Source organism: Xiphophorus hellerii, chromosome 6 (assembly GCF_003331165.1).
Source record: "Xiphophorus hellerii strain 12219 chromosome 6, Xiphophorus_hellerii-4.1, whole genome shotgun sequence".
NCBI lineage: Eukaryota > Metazoa > Chordata > Actinopteri > Cyprinodontiformes > Poeciliidae > Xiphophorus > Xiphophorus hellerii.
In genome coordinates, this window is record NC_045677.1 from 7173135 (window position 1) to 7195587 (window position 22453).

A 22453-nucleotide genomic window follows, 5' to 3' on the forward strand; every position below is an offset into this window, starting at 1 on the left:
TGTAAGCTAGATGTATTTCAATATCACAGCTTTCATTTATATTAACATTTGAATCTGTGATCGGTGTACATGTGTTTGGTTATTAGGCGCAGCCAGGTGGCATGTCTGAGAAATATGGACGTAAGAGACTTCCTTAGAGAAAGTTAGCGTAGTCAAAGGAAAACCTTCTGCTCATGAGTTCAGGTGACAGGTGCAAAGTGACCAGGTAGAGATAGAGGCATTAGACTCACAAATTAAACAATTAAACTCCACTGAAAATGTGCAGTTCAGTTTTATTGTACTTGTATTAAACTAAATAGTGTGTAAATGATTTATGAATGTGCTTATAATGGACTATGCAAAAGTAACATCTAGAAGAACCGGAAGACACGGCTCACTGAGAGTTTTTCTTTTATTAAAACTTACTTTTTTCTTCTTTTTTTAAAGCTTACCAGTGTTACTTTACTTACACGTGAAAATGACAGCCTCCTGTTTCCTCTTGAGGAGATGCCATTGCATAGTTTTGCATAGTCTTTTACCATGAGGGGGCAGCAAACGCCACACTTTGGTTAAAGATACTCTACTAGTAAAGTAACGAAGGACTTCTTTCTCCTTATCCGTGGCGGGAGTTTCACTTCCTTGACAAGTTCATCTTTTTAGCTGTTAGACTTGAGCCCATTTTTGGACCGTCTAAGTCGTGTCAAAGTAGAAGTTCGGCTGACTGCTTCTGGCTCGTAAGTCGTTGTTGACCTTCTAACCTCTTTACTACTTGCTTTCTTTGAGAAATCCTGCTTCAAAGGACATAAAACAAAGCAACGACATTAAGATATTCGGGGTTCAGACGGTTGAAGTTTCGCATCCTTGAGCGCCAGCGCGTGTAATTGTCGCAGTAATGTCCGCCAAGAAGACCGCCACGGAGACCCTGAAGCGTAATAAAACAAATCTCATCGACGTTTTATGTATGGACTATCCATTTATCCTCAACAAAGTTCAGGAGAATAAGCTGATAACTTCGAGGGAGTACACCAATCTCAAGAGCATCAACAAAGAGCATGTGGCGGGCCACGTTGTAGAGCTTGTGGACAAGATCATGAATAAAGGAGAAGAAACATGCCAAAACTTTCTGGAGCTACTGCAAACCGACGACATTGCTGAAACCTATCCTGGCCTGAAGAGCATGAAGCTCCATGACGTTTTACTCAAGCCGGTCCAAGCTACCTCACCTTGCAGTGGTAATAAAAATGCTTGTGTTGCATATTTATACTGTTATAGAGGTTGAGGAAAGAGATTTAATTCGTATGGTTTTGCTTTCACTTTTAGCAGACATGGTGCCTGAAGCTAAAAGGCTGAAAAGGGTGAGTTCCTTGTGCGGAAACGGCAGAATGCTGTGACTAAGCGGGCTAGTTTTACCCTGGACTTATTAAAGATAAGAGGTTTACCTGCATTCATTCAGGTAACTCAAGAATAATTTATATTAAAATATTGTTACAAATCTTGTGTAGACAAGTCCTCTTGTCTACACAAGATTTTAAAAGTATGACATATTAAATTTGCTTGTATCGCTTTCTTAGTTTGGATAATTTGAAACATTTTAAATTGAGGTTATTTTCTCCTATTTTTATTTTATTTTATTAACTATGGCACAAATGACCAATTATTGCATTTTAGTTCGTTTCAGTTGTTAGATTCAGGGATGATGAGCAGTTGCAATAAATTGGTCTATAAAGGAAGTTGTACAACTTGAAAAAACGGGAAGCATTGCTGACATGATCTGTGGGTTGAAATGAATACATTAACTCCTTATCTTCATAATTCAAGCTTTGACATCTCAAGATAATGGGGGTTTTTAAATAGTTATTACAAGAAAACAAGCTTGATTTCCCAATATTTTTAAGAAAATAGAATAATGCAGCTTTCTACAACAACTAACTGGAACTATTGCTTTATGAACATGCAGGTACTTCTAAGTAAACTAGAATATCACCAAAACGTTCATTTAATTTGGTAATTTTGTTTTAAAAAAAAGTGAAGGTCATAACATGATCCTTGAATTTTAAGCTAGGTTAGCCATGCTGATTTTTTTGGGATTTTTTTTAGTTTTATCATTTGTCATTTCCTTTGCTTTAATCGGGCAGTACCGATATTGCTGATATATTGTTCAGCCTTAATTGAAACTGTGCTGAATATGCCGGACCATAAGATACCGTACTAAACTGCACCAATACATCCTGTGCTCTTCAATGGAAACGAGGCAGTTGATGTGTTTTGTGTGTGATGTCGTCAACTTCCAATATTGAACTTTTTCACGATATTCAAGTTTTCTGGAATGTACCTGGATACATTAAAGAGGTTTGCAAACTCAGAATAGTAAAGAAATTTTGAATAGAACTTTTTTTTTTTTTTGCTATGAATTGAGTTTGAATGCGTCACATTGTCTCTTGTTTTAGGACGAGGTTTATGAACTCAAAAGCGATCCTGTTGGTCTCTGCCTGATTATAAACAATGAGAATTTCCACAGCCTCAAACAGAGAAGGGGGACAGACAAAGATGCCGGTATGTCTTCTTTTCAGTTTGTTTTTCAAAACGTAGCTTTTCTCATGTTTGGTCAATTTTAATTCCTCTCTTTAAAAAAAAATTCCCACAGAGAGACTAGCGAAGGTGTTCAGCTGGCTGGGCTTCAAGGTGTTGATGAGTAAAGACCAAACCGGGGACCAGATGGAACAGACACTGAAGGTAGTTGCCTCTCCTCTTGATGAGGAGAGGCAACTCCAGCTACTGGAGTTGGGTGTTCAGGAATGGTGCGACGACTGCCTCTCTGCTCCCCAGCAGCCGGTTAGGCACGGCGACGCCTTCGTCTGCTGCATTCTGACCCACGGGTCATTGAGTCAAGTTTATGGGGTCGACTCACAGCCTCTTGTCATTAAAGAAATTAAAAAACATTTTGTGGCCACTAAGCTGCCAGCCCTCACTGGCAAACCCAAAGTGTTCCTGATTCAGGCCTGCCAACTCGACAAGGTGTTTGCAACACAACGAGGGGTGTTGCCGAACGATGTGGAGGAGGATAGTGCAACATCCATTCCTGAGGAAGCAGATTTTCTCGTTGCCATTTCCACCGTTGAAGGCTACGCATCCTTTAGACACGTAGTAGGTGGAAGCTGGTTTATCCAGTCGGTGTGTGAGCAGCTGGAGTTGCACTGCCCTAGGTAACTCATTTTGTCTGCTAGATCTCATGTAAAATGTTTTCTGTTTTGTACTTCTAACAGTATAACCATTGCCCTCTTTGTGTTTGATGAGGGATTTTTTTCTGTTCTACTCTATATGCCGTTATGGTGACATGTTTGTTTTTCTCCTAATTTCAGTGGTGAAGACTTTACTTCCATCCTGCATCGAGTAAATGACATGGTGGGCCAGAAGGAGGGCTCCATCGGTGTTGGTCTGGTAAAGCAGGCGCCTGAAGTGAAGTTCACTCTGAGGAAGAAACTCGTTCTGTCGCCACGTTGCCCTTGAACTCCAACAGTGCCTGCAGAAGAGTGTGGCTTTAAGAAGATTCTTTATCTAAATGCATGTATAATGATGTATTTTTCACTATACATCTGAAAAATGTATAGTGTGTGTAATTTCCTTAGCATACTGTATTTTCCAATCTAATTTTAAGTCTCAACTTTTGTTTTCCTTTGTTTTTGTGTGGCCAGTCTGCTTTTATTTTTTCTGCCGTCTCCTTTATTAAACACATATAAATACACATGCCAAATATACAACTGCTCTATATATCAAATTCTGGCACCCAGCAGAGTCACTAAATAGCTTAATTTTCAATTTTAACATATTCACAATGTTGTGACTGTGTGTTATAAGCCCACATGTGTAGATTTAAGTTACATAACATGAAATCCCAATAATAAACCCAGTGTTGCTCAAGTGCCTAAATATTTTTTTCAAGCAATAACAGAAACAACTTAACTTTTACTACCATCTTCAAATTTAAAAGAAACATAACCAATTTAGAAAAGCTTTTGATTTTCATTCATTTTTATTAATTTACAAATATTTGGCTGTAGGAAGGCTCACCTGTGGAGGTACAAACCAGACTTATACAAGTTCTGTCAGGAGCAATGGGACCACACGGAAAGCAGACCGAAGTCAGACTGTTTAACCTTTAAAATACAAGAGAGGGAAAAAGAAAAGCTGGGAAATGTCCAGTTGTGGCCAAATGGACTGTTTGTCTGGACTTTGATCAACTAATGGCTCTCCAAACCTCCTTTGGTTTTGCATGGATTTTGGTACCAGCAAATGGTCAAATCCTGCACTGCAGTTTGTTAGATGTATTAGATTGCAACATCATAATCACAGTATTCATGTCACAAAGTTAATTTTATTAGATGGATATACCCTGCCCAACACCATTTTTGTCACATATCATATTCATTTACTCTCATTTTGTAACAGAAGTGGTTTTTTAGAGCTCTCCTGGTGTCTCACCGTTACTTTTACACCAGTTCCTTGCTTTTCTTAACTCATTTTAATTAGCAATAATAAATTTTTAGCATCTAGATATATATATTTTTCTTTAGAATAAAAAAATATATATATAGATGCTTTATTAATGTTTAATTAAAAACAAACGGGCAAAAAAAATGTTTTCTTGTCCTTTAATTGACCTAATACTGTACATGAAAAACTCGGTTACTCGAGACTGTATATCCGGGTTCTACTGCGGCTGCGCGCTGACAAACGGCGTCGTTACCATGACAACCCAAATTTGTCTCCGAGCAGAGAGGACGACGCAACTCAACCGTTGTTCGTGAGGAGTTTGTAAAACTGCTGGAGGGAGAAAAAGCGACCAAATAAAGCTGCGTCAATAATGGAGGAGGACGATGTTCCTGCAGTCGCTACAGAGTCGCAACCTGAGGAAGAGTTGGAGGCTTCAGAGGAGGCTGCCGCTGAAGAGTCCAGACATGACGACGAGTCAAAAGCTTCAGAGGAGGCTGCCGCTGAAGAGTCCAAACATGAGGAAGAGTCAAAAGCTTCAGAGGAGGCTGTCGCTGAAGAGTCCAGACATGACGACGAGTCAAAAGCTTCAGAGGAAGCTGTCGCTGAAGAGTCCAAACATGACGACGAGTCAAAAGCTTCAGAGGAAGCTGTCGCTGAAGAGTTCAAAGTTCCAGACGAGGCTGTTTCCGGAGAGTCCAAACCTGAAGAAGAGTTCAAAGCTTCAGAAGAGGCTGTCAATTTCTTGACCTCCATAGGTAAGTTTGACATTCAAACGTCCAGTTCTGTGTCAAAAACAGCAAACGCGGGTTGGGAAAACTCCACCAGAGGTGTTTGGTGGTGTCAGCGGTGGCTTGTCTGTTCCGCCAGAGCCCGAGGAGCTGCAGAAGTGCGTGTTTTCAGAGTCTCTGCTGGTGATGTCGGACTGTGGCGGAGTCCTGGGGGAGTTCAGTATGTCTATGGAGTTAACACACAGAGCCCTGGAGCCCTGCGTGATTCTGCATGCTCGGAGCCACGGAGCTATCGACGGCTCTCCCTGTGGAACAACGGTGACCGGTGAGACCAGTTATCCATCAGGTGATCACTGATGGTTCCGGGTGTGTTATGTTGCCTATCACTGTATGTCTTCTCTTCTACTATTGACTTTTAAGCTTACCTAACCGCTGACCTGGAGGTCCTGGAGGAAGACTACCATGAGTATGTCAAGGTGAGCCCTTTAAACATCACCTCCTTTCAGGGACGACCCAATCCTCTTTGGGGCCCTGTGCAGATTTTCCATTTGGGTCCCCCCACAAACCATTCAAACAGTTCAACAACAGACGCTCCATCATTCATATGTCCGCCTGTGTATCAGTTATTAGCGCTGTTTGTAATTAACTTTCATGGTACTGGTGTTATTGTAAAAGATATTTGAATTTTGAAATCCAAGGTGGTATTTAAATGTGCCACATTATTTTAAATATTTAAAACTAACATAAGCAGACAAACATATGTTATATTTTCCCAGTGGAAGAAATTAGCCTATGATGTGTGTACCAACACAAATAACCTGTTAGCCTGTTGCTTTTCCATGTGTGATAGCATTTAAGTTTACATTATTTAATGTTCTTTTTTTTTAATCACGCTTGCTTTTTGCTCTTGGGAGCCCCCTGGTGATGTGGAGGACTTAAGCAGCCGCTTAACTTAAATGTGCCTACTTTTAAGAAATAACCTAATTGTTTATAGCAAAGTTTACTGTTTTAACAGTTTGCTTATCCTCTCTAAAAACTTATTTAGCTCGACAGTTACAGTGTGGAGAAGAAGTGTCACATGGCGCAACGTGACGAACAGATGGTCATCAACAAAATCACCGCCATGGGAGAGGTAAAAATGAACAATGTCGCGTCTTATGTTTTCAGTGCCTTTGGAAAACTATTCATACAGTTAAGCCTTTGCACATTTTGTCATGTTAAAACCATAATTTTCAAAACATTTCTTCTGTTTTGTAAGGCAGAAGAAATGCCAAGTGTTATGAATAGTTTTGAAAACATTTTTAGCGTCAACCCGTCTTTGCGTTGACACCTGGCAGACAATAGCATGCCTTCGGTTGTCAGATTACCTTTGGCTGTATTTTTTTCTTGGTGTACGTGTGAATGAATGTGAGCGAAGGACGTGACCGAGGAGGAGTGCGTGTCTTATCCCATGTCTGTCCTGCGCGGCCTGGTCACCGAGGGATCCAGCATGCTATTGATGCGTCTCATGGCTCTGAGGAAGAAGGTTCCAAAGAACATGGTCTTCATCATCTTGGACCGAAGTTTACATATAACTCAGACCACTTTTGTAAGTAACTGCAGCTGTGAGCGTGCGCCAGGAGAACGTTAGCATGTTGGGGTAAACTGTGATGTTTTGGCGCGCAATCAGCGTGAGCTGGCCGTGAAGAAAATACAGGTGCACGGTGAGACCGTAGAGGTATTTGGGCTTGAGAGGATGGTTTGTTCCGCTGACGGCGACCATCCCACGTGGCACAGCTACTTCCTCAATAACGGGTGAGTTCATGTTCGCGATTAGGACGAGTAGTTGAAATTTGATTTGCAACAAATAGGTTGCGCATGTGAAAACTACTGTTAAAAATCATTTTGGAAAATGATCTAATTGAGGTTTTAGTTTACTTGAAATGTGTTTTTTTTTTTTTATTAGTTACTTGGCCAGCAGAAAACAGGTGGGATCTCCAGTCACAATGAAGGTTATACGGGAGCTCTCAAAGAAAGACAGAGGTAAATAATTAAAGTTTTGACACCTTGTTGTAGTTTTGCTGGTTTCCTACTCGACCTCTTCCATTACTTTAATGAGCTATTGAGCCGTTCGTCACAGGATGTTTTCACGCATGCTTTGTCAAATGATAAAAGAAAATAATTTTCCAAGTCTTCTCAAAGGAAATTTGGTTACGTGATTCTGAATAAAAGATCTTTCAACAAGAGCCCTCTCAGTTATTTTAGTTTGTCGTTATCTCTCAGTTTTATCAGATTCCAGTTGTTCTATGCTGGTATCAGAACCACAATCAACAGAAACAAGGTGTAAAAAAAGCTTCTTAATAATAAAGGTAAATCATGTCACTTTTCATTCTATTTATGATTATCTCATAATACAGTGTACTCCTGCTCATTTGCGATTCTATATTTGTGGATTTGCAGATTTTTCTATGAACTTCAAGTTATTTGCAAAAAATGTGCCTATTCACATATTTTTCCATAGAAGAATATGTGAACATTTTTAACATTTTCTGTGAGTATATAAAAAATAAAATAACGGCCTAAGTCATTTTTTGCCAAAAGTCATTTTTGGCAAAACCCCCCCCCAAAAAAACCCCACCTTTTCTTCCCACAGCTTTCTTCTGTTTTTCTATTTTAGGTCATACTTAAATGTTTCAGATCATCAAAAAACTTCAATATAAATAACTTTTTCACTGCCTGGGTACACAATACTTTGTTTTACCTGTGCAGAAACGAAGTAGAATGGGACAAAAATGTGATGCATGGATACAAAATGACCCTAAAATATCCATTGCAGAGAGGAGCAGTGTTGACAGAGGAGTCATTTAAGTTTGTTTTCTCTCTGTGTCAGGTCGTATGAAGGTCCCGCTGGTCTGGCAGGAAGACATGCAGTTGTACTCTCTGTATTTGGATAACAAGGTAACCAGTGATGTTTTTACAAAACAAAAACTTATTATCGGATGCTTATTTATTTAAAGTCGGTCGAGGTAATCACAAACCTTCCCGAAGAACAGAACAGTATTAATCGTATCCCTGTTTCCCACTGTGGCAGGACTTTCTGAAGGCAGAACACAATTCATACCTGAGGGAGCACCCGGAGCTCCGAGCCCTCCTGTCCGACTTCCTACAGGACTTGCTGATTGTGAAACCGGACAACATCTTCCAGTTTGCTCGAGAATACTTCCCTCCTTATTCCACCTACCATTCCCCGAAGTCTAACCTGAAAACCGCCTCGCCCTGACGCACTTCAGCAGGAACATCGCCCACACCCAAGAACATTATTTTCTTGCTCGATGCCTGTCAATGCTTCTATGTACTTCATTGTAATTTTTAATTAGTTTACCTCATTTATTCACGCCATGTTGCATATTTAACGTAGAATTTAAGGTAAGAAGGGAAACTTTAAAATCGCACACCTGGTCATCTAAGGGATCTAAATGAACTGATTTGTTTTAAAGAGAATTGTTAAAGGTTGGTTGGGCATTTGGATGTTACCACCAGCATTATGAAATTTTGTCTTTGGTGATGAGCTCCAAGTCTTTCACTTCAAAATGCTTCTTTTCTGTCACCCTAGTCTTTGCGTCTCTTCACAGAATCTCCCTGAGATTCAAGACAAGACTCTGACTGGGACACTATTAATCCCAGTCCAAAACTTTAATCACACTAAAATTATTTTTATGTTGTTCGTCATCTTTGTAATTAGATTCTAAATATTCTCACTGTTGAGACACTTTCTTCTCTTTATATTTAAGGATTTCTGTAAAACAACACTAAAGAAATATTTAATCTAGCTATTCATTAGTAATGAATTGTGTTGATTTCAGTTTGTATAAATTGAAATATTTGTCGTTTTAATATAGCAATAAATTATAGATTGGTTTCTGCCTTTTCTCTTTTTTCTTAATTTTTGATTTTATTTTCACAAGATGTATGCCCTGGAAACATTTTTAACCATTAAAAAAAGTTTCTACGTAAGATGTGCCTCAGATATTACACACTTTATTGATAAGAAAATGTTGGAACTATTTTCCTATATCTATGACGCCACCTTGATAATCGCAATAAGACCATTCTGGTATCAAAAAAATTTTAATACTATTTTTGCTTTTAGTTCAGACAGCATGAACTAAATAAGTTTCTTTTTTCCCCCCTTACATCCCAAGCAAATGCCACTCACAACATGGCGGCGACCTTGACGTACTTTCTGGACGTTTCTACGTCTTCTGACCTTCTGGTTTCGCAACGCTAAAACAGGAAACGCAGAGCGTACCTTCATCATTAAAAGCCCGGAGTGTTTCGGTGAATATTAAGAACGTTTACCAAACACTCTAAACTAAGTTGTCGTAGACTAATTTTCTTAAAAAAATAAAAAAATAAATCAAAGAGAGAGAAAAGAAAGAACGAAAACGTCACGTAATTTGAAGAAAGCGCGGCAGGAATCGCAGAGTTGAACGATCATGACGTTCTGCTCAGTCAAAGCATTTCGCTCACTTCCTCTGAAAGTGAAACAAACCCGCTTCACTCAGCGAGGAGCTGCTTTAATGACCGCCACCCAGTTTGGTACTTTGTGTTTTTGTTTCGGGTAGAAATCCCCACTCCACCAAGTTATCAACTTCTGAAGACACTTTTCTTCTTTTTGACGCTTTTACTTGACAGCCTTGTCAGCCGTCGGCTTCAGTGAGTATATTAGACTTCGTTGGTTTCAAACTTCGCCACCGTAGCTCTCCTGGGGTGACAAAGTTTTAAAAAAAATTAGGTAATGAGAGGCAATGATACCCAGCGCGGTGTGAAAAAGTTTTCGGTCGTTGAAATAGTTTCTTTTTTTAGTAAGAACAATTTAAAGTCTATTTGTGTCAGTGATGACATTACGACGTAAGCTGGATTGTTGTATGTGTAACATTAATGTAAAACAAAAAATGTTTTATTGATTTAAATTAGCAAATTACTTTTTGATCAGTCATGAACTATGACTTTTACTTACAGACACACTAACAGTAGCACCAAAATAATCAAAAATCCATAACAGCCTCTGTCTATTATGAGTCAATAGTTTCAATGCGGAAGTACTCCTGTTTTTTTCTTCCCAGTTTCACTGTGCTGTATTTCCACGGAATTTCTCTAGGAGCATACCAAAGATTTAGTTCAAGTCAGAAGTTACAAAAAGAAAATCCAAAATGAGTTCATCACAGAAGAGGGGAGTCAGTAGAGTTCTCACTTTCTGGAGTTTATCACTCTGATGGAAAAGAAAGAAACTTATCCTGTTGGGACCTTTTTACAGATATTCTCTGATTACGTTTTTTTTTTAAATTTCTTTTGTAATCTTTATCCGAAGCGGCTCTAGCTTTAAGGACAGGACAATGGACAGGCTGCTGCTGTCCCGGATTGACGAGGACCTGGACGCTGGAGAGGTGGCCGAGCTGTGCTTCCTGTGCAGCGACGTCATCAACAGAAAGCAACTTGAGGAGGTCAGCGGCACATGTTTTTAGTTCTCAGGTGTGTCTGAAGTTTCTCTCCTCAGCATCTATTTGTGTGTTTTTCTTTTCTCGCTCTTCATCCCGCAGATCAAGTGTGCAAGGGACTTGTTCGTGAAACTGGAGGAGAAAGGTTTCTTGAACAGTGCATTCCTCGCCGAGCTGTTCAGCACCACCCGCCGAGTAGATCTCCTCAACCTGCTTCAGAGCGACGGCAGAGAAAGGGAGGAAACGGACGCCTCTCCTGCTTACCTGCCTGAATACAGGTAACAAGAGCACTGATGTAGCAGCGTTGATCAAGTCGTACGTGGCTTGTTACTTTGAATATGAGGTTCAGGGTTTCCCACACATCCACAATGAACTTTTCCACGTTCTCAGGCCTTTACGTTGATTTTAAATTTGAAAACACTAACGTTTGCCTTGCATCCGTGGCAGATATTTGTACTTTTGACACAAGCTAAATATGAAGTCTTGAAAAGACACGAAGGGGAAATGGAAGTAGAAGGAAAAATGACAGAACGATTGAAAGAAAACCAGGGCACAAGAAAGGGTGGAAAGGGAGAAATGACACAAGAAAGAACGAGAAAGAAACCAGAAAAGGAGAAAATATGAATATGAGGAAGGGCAAAACGAAGGAAGGGAGGAGGAATAACACTGAGACTGTCTGAAGATGCTAAGTCATATATTTAGCAATAAAGTTAGTCGTATATTTATTTCTATATTTATAGGCACACCTGTGATATTTCTGTGTGCCCCGGTGGCCATGCGACAACATTTTGTTGCCAATTTTATTGTCGTGCAACGACAACAAAAGAAGTATAAGTCTTATGAAAAACAGCAAAATTACACAAGGAAGGAAGAAAACGGACACAAAGAAAGGAAATTCAAGAAAGATGGGAAAGGCACAGTAAAGGAGGACATAACGGGAGGATGGAGGGAACTAAAGTCAAGAAAAAAGCTACAAAATGAAGGACACAAGAAAGAAGGGAAAGAAAAGCGGACACAGCTGAATAAGTTTCGACTTGTTTTATTTGAACTTGTATGCTCTCACCCCAAGGTTGATGCTGTATAAAATACACGAGGATTTGACCGACGACAAGGTGGAGACGTTGAAGTTTCTGGTCAACGATCAGATCGCCAAACGACACCTGGACATGAGCAGCGTGAGAACACACCCACACACTTTGAACGTCAGCTTGCCACGCTCGTCATTCAGAATAGCAAATAATTACCTCGAATCACTACTTTGTCCTTCAGCAGTATGTTGGCCTGTCTCAATAAGCAATAAATCAGGTATTCGATTAATCAGATGATAAATTAATTTGAGCTCCCATCATTTTGAATCGCATGATTTATGGTTTGTCTCTATTCTCTCTCTCTTTGTACCAAAAACTGAACAAGTAAAGTCTCAACCAGCCCTTTTTTGAGTCTTGTTTTAAAGAACTTTGTTTTGTTTACAGAGACTTCCCAGTTCATTATATTTAATGTTTTGTTTAGTCGTTTTGGATATTTAAAATGTAAAGCTCTAGTGTTAAATGGTCATTAGAATTGAAAGCTGCCTGGCCTTATAGAAAGTGTCCTTGCGTTATTTATACACTTGAGAACGGTCTCAAAGCAACAATATTTTTATCGCAATAACGTCTAAGATGATTTATTGTCCAGCTAAATGTTCTGTCGTGACAGGCGTGGTGGTGGACGGGGCTTTGTAGTTTTCATAAAATTTATGAAAATCTTAAGTAAAAGAAAACAAAAAAAAACCTTCCTCTCTCTGAACATTACAGACGGCTTTAAACGTGTTTGCTGAAATGGAGAAGGCAGGTGTGATCTCTAAAAGCAACGTGGATAAACTCCACGAGCTCATGATCAACATTGGGAATAAACCGCTGGCAGAAATTGTCAAAAGGTACAAAGACAGGCTCCCTCCCGCAGGTAAACATGAGCACTGTGACACAAGTTTTGTGATGAAGATTGTTAGCTTTTGTTAGCTTTAATGTTAAATCTCTCCGTGTGGTTTTCAAAAACAATTTGAAAATACTGAAAATACGCTCTTTCTGTGCAGTAAGATGTTCATTTTAAGAGAAATCTGGGGATATTAACAATTTTTTTCTGGATTATTTATAAAAAAGAAACAAATGAACATGTCATTTAAAGATTATGATAAGAATAATAGTAGTTTAATGATAAAAATCAAATATATTATGAATCAGCTGACATTTAGGTACTGTTTATTAAGATTAAAAAGAGACCAAACATAAGCTAAATCTATAGTCTGTAGATTAGTAGTACAGACTACTTATCAATGCAAGGGTATGAATTCATTTAAAGAGCTTCGGTAAGTAAAGCTGATTCAGAATCTAAAAGTTATCAAAAGTTACGTAAGAAATCGATTGAAAAACCTACAGCTATATTTTGATCTGTTTTGCCAAAAGGAGGAAAAAAAACAAGGTGGCAACAGATGAAACCAAGAGCTTCAGAACGTCCAAGCCTGTCAGAGTTATTTATCACAGCAAAATTGGAAATATAGTCCCTTATTCTGTCATTTGGATCCTTCGCGAACGTGACCAATGCATCCATCTCCCCTTGACCCCGGGGAACGTTTAGCTCTGGCATACCGACAGTCTTACAACGTTTCCATTGAAGAAATTGTGGCATTGAAGAAATTGAACATATCCAGCTATACTTAATCACAATATTGGCGTAGGCAATTTGGTGCAAAAACCAGGAAAACCTTCATTACTTTGGAAACGCATCATTTTGTGAAAGCCATTCTAATAACTAAACTAAACATTTATTTAAGCTACTAAAACTTAGCTTCAAGGAACTGTCCAGGAAAACAGAGTGCTTGATTGCGAAAGACCAAAGTACAAAGATATGTTTATGCTGCTGTATTTAAAATAAATGAATACAATTTATGTCTGTTTGTCTTTCAGGTCCAGAAGGAGGCGTTAACAATCGTAGTGCACAACAGGCGACGGCGCCATCCGAAGACGTAATTGACTTTTTGACAATCCGAGTTGCTTCTTCTGCCATTTGTTCGTTCATTTCAGGCCTTTGTCTCAGCTGGCTCTGTGCTTGTGTCCTGCAGATAGACGAGTTCTACAGTCTGACACAGAATCCTCGAGGCTTGTGTGTGATCATCAGCAACGAGGACTTCATGGGCTCTAAATACAAAAAACGTCTTGGAAGCAAAATGGACAACGGTAGGTTTTTCTAGTTTTTAAATAACTTTCGGTCCTGATTTACCTATTTATATTAAGTTTGATGTGTTGCATTTAATGGCCTGTTGCAGTCGTGAATCTAAATGTGCTTTGATTTGGATTTGTCTTCTATGTGACGCAGAAAATCTAAGCAAGCTGTTCAAACGCTTCGGCTTTGTTCCGGACATACACAAAGACCTGACAGCCGACAAGATTACAGAGACGCTCAAGAAGCTGAGCGAGAGGGACTTTTCTAAAGAGGATGCCTTGGTAAGGGATTTTTAAAAAAAGTTTTCTATTTATGTATTTTTAATAGTGTAAATCACATACACTCGCATTTACCAGCTAACTTTAGACCACCTTCTTTGGAACTGCCTTTAATGTCCATTATGTAACTTTTATTTAAAAAACAAAAAAGTTTTATACATATTTGTTAAAACTGTCACCATGTCGTTACAAGACTGATAATCTGTGAAAAGGTTGATTTCCTACATCTCCTCCCTAAGCCACTATTGTTGCCTGAAGAAACATGCAGACCAAAAACAACCAATCAGAGCTAAGGGGAGGGTCTTGGCTCACTTGGATTGGTTGTTTCTAGTCAGCACTGAGAAGGTAGAGGAGTTCAATTTTTTCACAGATTATCTGACTCATACCATACTGTAATGACATAGTGGCAGTTTCAACAATTATGTAAAAAAAAAAAAAGGAAAGAAAGAAAACTTCTTTATTTTTAAATAAAATGTGCATACTGCAGCTTTAATTCCTTGTATTAAACAAGATTACGTTCCTGAGATATTTTTGGTCCATTTTGACTTGCTAGGATCACACAATTGCTGCTGATTTGTTAGCTGGATGTTACCATCTCAAATCCACTAGGTTTATATGATTAGTTGTTGCCGTTTAAGCTAAATTTATCTAAATCCAAGTCAAACTAGGAGATGATACACCTTGGAGTCATCCCCCATCCCCCTCTTCTTTCTTATCCTCTGTAAGGTGGTGTGTGTGCTATCCCACGGAGAAATAGGCACCATCATTGGCACCGATGAAAAGGAAGTGACACTGGAACAAATATTCGAGCCGTTCAAGAACGTTTCCTCCTTGTTTGGGAAGCCCAAGCTCTTCTTCATTCAGGCATGTCAGCAAGAGGTGCCTCAAAAGACAAACCAGGATGAGCCGTCCAAAGAGACGCCATTAAATTCTGTCTACTCGGACGCGACTTGTCCTTCTAAGGATGGAGACATTTTGATTGGCATGGCCACAGTGCCTTACAGCAAAGCTTATCGGCACACAGAAGATGGCTCCATATACATCCAGGTACTCTGCAAGGAGCTGGAAAATGCAGCTAAAAGGTGAGACGTTTTTTTTTTTGTGGCAAAGTATTCGCTCCAGTTCACACAAAGGCCCGGTATGATTTTTGAGTGTTACCATCATTGTTGGATTTTAAGCGACTTAAGCCAGGATGAATTTGTCATTTGTTGTGATTTTATTGTTTGTTTTTTATGGAGTAGTCTGTAAAAAGTAGAATTAAGAAAAAAAAAAAAATATATATATATATATACTGTATGTATATATCTTTTTTCTTAATTTTTCCACAGACTACTCCATAAAAAACAAACAATAAAATTTGTTTCAACCTGGCTTAAGTTGCTTAAAATCCAACAATGGCAGTATATACTGTATACAGTACATATATATATATATATAAAAATACAGTATATATGTATGTACAACACTTAAACCCACAGGTGAGTCTAAAATTTATGTAAATATGACAAACACCAAACAAACTAATTTTAGCATGAATACATGTTGGTATGTATTGGTTAATATTTTCTGTTCAATCTCTTTTCGTCTCTTAAAAAATTGTTTTCTAACACTCCTTAAGTAGGCCCCTGGAAACGGTTTGTTAGTGACCTACCAGTCTGTAAGTCAGCCATTAGTTTACACATAAAAACATATGTCTTAAACAAAAGTTGTAGATGTCAGGGACGAAGTAAAATAACAGGTTTTACGCTATACATCAATTTACAAAATGGCGGCCAGAACCCGACCTGCCGTTTGCTGACCCTGAACATAGCTGGTGACCCCTTGTAACATTTTAGCCAGTTAGCACAAAGAAAACAGGAAGCCAGCCAGAATCCAGTCCAGAAAAATCAACCTTAAAATGTTTCCAGTCTTCCTGGTTTGGAGCAACCTTGGTCTTCTTTACTGTGTTTTGGTGTTGTGTTGCTAAGTTTGTACAAATCAGGTTGCATCATTTTTTTATTTGTTTTCTTTTTCTTGTTTTCTTCACAGCCCGAAGAGAGACGACATACTCACCGTCTTAACGCGTGTGAACAGGAAGGTCAACAACCATTGTTTGATACCTAGTAGGCAGATGCCAGAGCCCAAATACACTCTCACCAAGAGGCTCGTCTTGAGATTTGTTTGAACTGTCTGGAACCGTGCCTACGTATTAAATGATCTGATGTGCGCTGGATTCTAGTTTACAAGTGTGTCTGGATATGAGTCTTTGAGTTTCTGAATGGTTCTGTTTGATAGGTGAATTTTTGCATTTTGGTCAATCAAACATAAAAGTTGTCATAGAATCACATATTTTGAAATGTATGAAATAAATCGATAAGAAAATGAAAAAAGGTCTATCTGTGTTACTTGTTTCATTCTCATAGAAGAACTGCAGTGCTGGTCACTGATCAAACACAGTGTAGCAATGGAAAAGATCTTCCATTGCTTAAAAATGCTGCTTTGTGTGGCCATCTTGGACTCTTTAATACAGGTGTGTTGCTACAGGCCAGACGACGGGCAGAAGATTTGATACAAAGAGTTTGTGGAACATGTCAGAGTCTCAGGAATGTACTCATCAAAAGTGATGTGTTTAGCATTTTAGGTTAAAGATAAAAAATGTTTTGATCACATCCATTCAAAAGTGAGATATTTCACTTTTTGTTCCATGCTGCACAGCATTCTGAGGGAAACCAAGACTTTACAGGAGGCACTGTGATGTCACAGTGTCACACTCTAATGTAATGTCTGATGTCACACTGACATGAGAGTGCGAAACTGACATCAGAGTGCGACACGGCGATGTCACAGTGTCTCTGTGATGTCACAGTGTCTCTGTGATGTCACAGTGTCTTTGTGATGTCACAGTGCCTTTGTGATGTCACAGTGCCTTTATGATGTCACAGTGTCTCTGTGATGTCACAGTGTCTTTGTGATGTCACAGTGCCTTTGTGATGTCACAGTGCCTTTATGATGTCACAGTGTCTCTGTGATGTCACAGTGTCTTTGTGATGTCACAGTGTCTCTGTGACGTCACAGCGTCTCTGTGACGTCACAGTCTCACACTCTGATGTCACAGTTCCAATAATTTGAATATAAACCTCAGTTGCTAAGCAGTGAGAATAACAATGCATAAACTGCTGAAATACATGCATTTCTCTTTACATTACTGTAAAGTAACAGTTCTCTTCTGCCACCAGGGCTTTAGGGTTCAAGAGATTCCCAACTTGACTCTGAATGCATCCGAATTGCTGATGAACAACCTCAATGCCCTCTAAAGCAGGCTCCACTGCGCTGTTTGAGAAACCTTCCAGAAGCGCCACCCTTGAAATTCAAATGTATTGTACTTTGCGGATGGGAAAAAATCAGTTAACCAAAGTAAGAGGCTAATTGGCAATTTGATCATTTTAGAAGGAATAAATTTCTCTTCATGTTCTTCTGACTTTTTGATTCTCTGTCACTCAACTCAGGTAGGAGAGCCAAAGACAGAGATAGCACGTGTGACTTGATGACCCAATCCAAGGAAGACTTTTAGTGTAACGGGTAAAAACAAATCCGGAACATATTGCCAAATTAGGACTTCCTACGTGGCATTGAAGAAATTGAACATATCCAGCTATACTTAATCACAATATTGGCGTAGACAATTTGGTGCATAAACCAGGAAAACCTTCATTACTTTGGAAACGCATCATTTTGTGAAAGCCATTCTAATAACTAAACTAAACATTTATTTAAGCTACTAAAACTTAGCTTAAAGGAACTGTCCAGGAAAACAGAGTGCTTGATTGCGAAAGACCAAAGTACAAAGATATGTTTATGCTGCTGTATTTAAAATAAATGAATACAATTTATGTCTGTTTGTCTTTCAGGTCCAGAAGGAGGCGTTAACAATCGTAGTGCACAACAGGCGACGGCGCCATCCGAAGACGTAATTGACTTTTTGACAATCCGAGTTGCTTCTTCTGCCATTTGTTCGTTCATTTCGGGCCTTTGTCTCAGCTGGCTCTGTGCTTGTGTCCTGCAGATAGACGAGTTCTACAGTCTGACACAGAATCCTCGAGGCTTGTGTGTGATCATCAGCAACGAGGACTTCATGGGCTCTAAATACAAAAAACGTCTTGGAAGCAAAATGGACAACGGTAGGTTTTTCTAGTTTTTAAATAACTTTCGGTCCTGATTCACCTATTTATATTAAGTTGCATTTAATGGCCTGTTGCAGTCGTGAATCTAAATGTGCTTTGATTTGGATTTGTCTTCTATGTGACGCAGAAAATCTAAGCAAACTGTTCAAACGCTTCGGCTTTGTTCCGGACATACACAAAGACCTGACAGCCGACAAGATTACAGAGACGCTCAAGAAGCTGAGCGAGAGGGACTTTTCTAAAGAGGATGCCTTGGTAAGGGATTTTTAAAAAAAGTTTTCTATTTATGTATTTTTAATAGTGTAAATCACATACACTCACATTTACCAGCTAACTTTAGACCACCTTCTTTGGAACTGCCTTTAATATCCATTATGTAACTTTTATTTAAAAAACAAAAAGTTTTATACATATTTGTTAAAACTGTCACCATGTCGTTACAAGACTGATAATCTGTGAAAAGGTTGGTTTCCTACATCTCCTCCCTAAGCCACTATTGTTGCCTGAAGAAACATGCAGACCAAAAACAACCAATCAGAGCTAAGGGGAGGGTCTTGGCTCACTTGGATTGGTTGTTTCTAGTCAACACTAAGAAGGTAGAGGAGTTCAATTTTTTCACAGATTATCTGACTCATACCATACTGTAATGACATAGTGGCAGTTTCAACAATTATGTAAAAAAAAAAAAGGAAAGAAAGAAAACTTCTTTATTTTTAAATAAAATTTGCATACTGCAGCTTTAATTCCTCGTATTAAACAAGATTACATTCCTGAGATATTTTTGGTCCATTTTGACTTGCTAGGATCACACAATTGCTGCTGATTTGTTAGGCAAGGCAAGGCAAGGCAAGTTTATTTATATAGCACTTTAAAACAGTACCACTGACCAAAGTGCTGTACAATCACAAGATTAAACAAATAAAAATCAAAATTAAAACACATAAAAACCAACAATGCAGTGACGTAAAACACTCTATATAATACATAAACATACCCATATAAATACAGAAAAGCAGCATCTCAAACTGAATCAAAGGCCAACCGAAAAAGGTAAGTCTTAAGAGCAGATTTAAAAATTGCCAAAGAGGGGGCCTGTTTTACCAACATAGGCAAAGAATTCCAAAGTTTGGGAGCTGCAACAGCAAACGCCCTGTCTCCTCTCTGCCTCCTGGAAGTCCTCGGCACCTCCAGGTTCATTTGGCTCGCTGATCTAAGAGCTCGAGGAGGACAATGTATATGTAGCAGCTCAGAGAGATAGGAGGGAGCAAGGCCATTTAAAGATTTAAATACAAATAAAAGAATCTTAAAATGCACTCTGAAATGTACCGGCAGCCAGTGCAGAGAATATAAAATCGGGGTAACATGTTCTCTCTTCCGCGATCCAGTTAAGAGCCGAGCAGCCGCATTCTGGACCAGCTGAAGACGGGACAAAGCTGGATGTTAGCTGGATGTTACCATCTCAAATCCACTAGGTTTATTTGATTAGTTGTTGCCGTTTAAGCTAAATTTATTTAAATCCAAATCAAACTAGGAGATGATACACCTTGGAGTCATCCCCCATCCCCCTCTTCTTTCTTATCCTCTGTAAGGTGGTGTGTGTGCTATCCCAAGGAGAAATAGGCACCATCATTGGCACCGATGAAAAGGAAGTGACACTGGAACAAATATTCGAGCCGTTCAAGAACGTTTCCTCCTTGTTTGGGAAGCCCAAGCTCTTCTTCATTCAGGCATGTCAGCAAGAGGTGCCTCAAAAGACAAACCAGGATGAGCCGTCCAAAGAGACGCCATTAAATTCTGTCTACTCGGACGCAACTTGTCCTTCTAAGGATGGAGACATTTTGATTGGCATGGCCACAGTGCCTTACAGCAAAGCTTATCGGCACACAGAAGATGGCTCCATATACATCCAGGTACTCTGCAAGGAGCTGGAAAATGCAGCTAAAAGGTGAGACGTTTTTTTTTTTGTGGCAAAGTATTCGCTCCAGGTCACACAAAGGCCCGGTATGATTTTTGAGTGTTACCATCATTGTTGGATTTTAAGCAACTTAAGCCAGGATGAATTTGTCATTTGTTGTGATTTTATTGTTTGTTTTTTATGGAGTAGTCTGTAAAAAGTAGAATTAAGAAAAAAAAAAAATATATATATATATATTTATATATATATACTGTATATATATATCTTTTTTCTTAATTTTTCCACAGACTACTCCATAAAAAACAAACAATAAAATTTTTTTCAACCTGGCTTAAGTTGCTTAAAATCCAACAATGGCAGTATATACTGTATACAGTACATATAAATATATATATAAAAATACAGTATATATGTATGTACAACACTTAAAGCTACAGGTGAGTCTAAAATTTATGTAAATATGACAAACACCAAACAAACTAATTTTAGCATGAATACATGTTGGTATGTATTGGTTAATATTTTCTGTTCAATCTCTTTTCGTCTCTTAAAAAATTGTTTTCTAACACTCCTTAAGTAGGCCCCTGGAAACGGTTTGTTAGTGACCTACCAGTCTGTAAGTCAGCCATTAGTTTACACATAAAAACATATGTCTTAAACAAAAGTTGTAGATGTCAGGGACGAAGTAAAATAACAGGTTTTACGCTATACATCAATTTACAAAATGGCAGCCAGAACCCGACCTGCCGTTTGCTGACCCTGAACATAGCTGGTGACCCCTTGTAACATTTTAGCCAGTTAGCACAAAGAAAGCAGGAAGCCAGCCAGAATCCAGTCCAGAAAAATCAACCTTAAAATGTTTCCAGTCTTCCTGGTTTGGAGCAACCTTGGTCTTCTTTACTGTGTTTTGGTGTTGTGTTGCTAAGTTTGTACAAATCAGGTTGCATCATTTTTTTATTTGTTTTCTTTTTCTTGTTTTCTTCACAGCCCGAAGAGAGACGACATACTCACCGTCTTAACGCGTGTGAACAGGAAGGTCAACAACCATTGTTTGATACCTAGTAGGCAGATGCCAGAGCCCAAATACACTCTCACCAAGAGGCTCGTCTTGAGATTTGTTTGAACTGTCTGGAACCGTGCCTACGTATTAAATGATCTGATGTGCGCTGGATTCTAGTTTACAAGTGTGTCTGGATATGAGTCTTTGAGTTTTTGAATGGTTCTGTTTGATAGGTGAATTTTTGCATTTTGGTCAATCAAACATAAAAGTTGTCATAGAATCACATATTTTGAAATGTATGAAATAAATCGATAAGAAAATGAAAAAAGGTCTATCTGTGTTACTTGTTTCATTTTCATGGAAGAACTGCAGTGCTGGTCACTGATCGAACACAGTGTAGCAATGGAAAAGATCTTCCATTGCTTAAAAATGCTGCTTTGTGTGGCCATCTTGGACTCTTTAATACAGGTGTGTTGCTACAGGCCAGACGACGGGCAGAAGATTTGATACAAAGAGTTTGTGGAACATGTCAGAGTCTCAGGAATGTACTCATCAAAAGTGATGTGTTTAGCATTTTAGGTTAAAGATAAAAAAATGTTTTGATCACATCCATTCAAAAGTGAGATATTTCACTTTTTGTTCCATGCTGCACAGCATTCTGAGGGAAACCAAGACTTTACAGGAGGCACTGTGATGTCACAGTGTCACACTCTAATGTAATGTCTGATGTCACGCTGTCACACTGACATGAGAGTGCGAAACTGACATCAGAGTGCGATGTCACAGTGTCTCTGTGATGTCACAGTGTCTCTGTGATGTCACAGTGTCTTTGTGATGTCACAGCGTCTTTGTGATGTCACAGCGTCTCTGTGACGTCACAGTGTCTCTGTGACGTCACAGTGTCTCTGTGATGTCACAGTATCTCTGTGACGTCACAGTGTCTTTGTGATGTCACAGTGTCTTTGTGATGTCACAGTATCTCTGTGACGTCACAGTGTCTTTGTGATGTCACAGTGTCTTTGTGATGTCACAGCGTCTCTGTGACGTCACAGTCTCACACACTGATGTCACGGTGTCACACTCTGATGTCACAGTTCCAATAATTTGAATATAAACCTCAGTTGCTAAGCAGTGAGAATAACAATGCATAAACTGCTGAAATACATGCATTTCTCTTTACATTAACTGTATTTAAATGGTAGACATGGCAACTGTGACGTCTCACTT

The 22453-nt window shown here is 39.0% G+C and overlaps 3 protein-coding genes across 6 annotated transcripts; all 3 read left to right on the forward strand.

Annotated features, from left to right (window-relative positions):
- The first annotated feature begins 572 nt into the window (after positions 1-572).
- On the forward strand, positions 573-3897 carry LOC116722140 (caspase-8-like). Of its 2 annotated transcripts, none has more exons than XM_032566317.1 (5): positions 573-1211; positions 1300-1334; positions 2427-2532; positions 2624-3182; positions 3339-3897. In XM_032566317.1, exons 1-5 carry the CDS (start codon positions 872-874, stop codon positions 3484-3486), a joined length of 1188 nt encoding a protein of 395 aa, XP_032422208.1. In that variant the 5' UTR covers positions 573-871; the 3' UTR covers positions 3487-3897. The 2 variants fall into 2 exon arrangements, with proteins under 2 accessions (XP_032422208.1, XP_032422209.1); XM_032566318.1 differs by having other exon boundaries at positions 1303-1334.
- A 102-nt stretch (positions 3898-3999) lies between these two features.
- Positions 4000-9104, forward strand: catip (ciliogenesis associated TTC17 interacting protein). Of its 3 annotated transcripts, none has more exons than XM_032566303.1 (9): positions 4000-5225; positions 5338-5523; positions 5619-5674; positions 6244-6330; positions 6616-6786; positions 6868-6992; positions 7144-7220; positions 8068-8135; positions 8269-9104. In XM_032566303.1, the coding sequence occupies exons 1-9, from the start codon at positions 4841-4843 to the stop codon at positions 8455-8457; spliced, it is 1344 nt and encodes a 447-aa protein (XP_032422194.1). In that variant the 5' UTR covers positions 4000-4840; the 3' UTR covers positions 8458-9104. The 3 variants fall into 3 exon arrangements, with proteins under 3 accessions (XP_032422194.1, XP_032422195.1, XP_032422193.1); XM_032566304.1 differs by lacking the exons at positions 8068-8135; positions 8269-9104 and adding an exon at positions 7461-7752 and having other exon boundaries at positions 4000-4900; positions 4964-5225; XM_032566302.1 differs by lacking the exons at positions 8068-8135; positions 8269-9104 and adding an exon at positions 7461-7752.
- Positions 9105-9665: 561 nt separating this feature from the next.
- On the forward strand, positions 9666-21397 carry LOC116721891 (caspase-8-like). Its single transcript, XM_032565920.1, has 16 exons — positions 9666-9893; positions 10549-10681; positions 10778-10953; positions 11745-11850; positions 12469-12616; positions 13618-13676; positions 13773-13887; positions 14027-14154; positions 14878-15233; positions 16180-16309; positions 16516-16660; positions 18039-18097; positions 18194-18308; positions 18439-18566; positions 19901-20256; positions 21214-21397. The coding sequence occupies exons 2-16, from the start codon at positions 10574-10576 to the stop codon at positions 21347-21349; spliced, it is 2265 nt and encodes a 754-aa protein (XP_032421811.1). The 5' UTR covers positions 9666-9893; positions 10549-10573; the 3' UTR covers positions 21350-21397.
- Positions 21398-22453: the final 1056 nt, after the last annotated feature.

What these genes read in the sequence shown, in the direction of transcription:
- catip (XM_032566302.1), top strand. Translation starts at nt 4,841, where the DNA reads ATGGAGGAGGACGATGTTCCTGCAGTCGCTACAGAGTCGCAACCTGAG. An exon ending in CAATTTCTTGACCTCCATAG is followed by an intron (nt 5,226 to 5,337) that starts GTAAGTTTGACA and finishes CTGTTCCGCCAG; the next exon opens with AGCCCGAGGAGCTGCAGAAG. An exon ending in AAATCACCGCCATGGGAGAG is followed by an intron (nt 6,331 to 6,615) that starts GTAAAAATGAAC and finishes ATGTGAGCGAAG; the next exon opens with GACGTGACCGAGGAGGAGTG.
- LOC116721891 (XM_032565920.1), top strand. Translation starts at nt 10,574, where the DNA reads ATGGACAGGCTGCTGCTGTCCCGGATTGACGAGGACCTGGACGCTGGA. An exon ending in TGGAAGCAAAATGGACAACG is followed by an intron (nt 13,888 to 14,026) that starts GTAGGTTTTTCT and finishes TATGTGACGCAG; the next exon opens with AAAATCTAAGCAAGCTGTTC. An exon ending in TTTCTAAAGAGGATGCCTTG is followed by an intron (nt 18,567 to 19,900) that starts GTAAGGGATTTT and finishes ATCCTCTGTAAG; the next exon opens with GTGGTGTGTGTGCTATCCCA.
- LOC116722140 (XM_032566317.1), top strand. Translation starts at nt 872, where the DNA reads ATGTCCGCCAAGAAGACCGCCACGGAGACCCTGAAGCGTAATAAAACA. An exon ending in GGGGACAGACAAAGATGCCG is followed by an intron (nt 2,533 to 2,623) that starts GTATGTCTTCTT and finishes AAATTCCCACAG; the next exon opens with AGAGACTAGCGAAGGTGTTC. An exon ending in CTGGAGTTGCACTGCCCTAG is followed by an intron (nt 3,183 to 3,338) that starts GTAACTCATTTT and finishes TCCTAATTTCAG; the next exon opens with TGGTGAAGACTTTACTTCCA.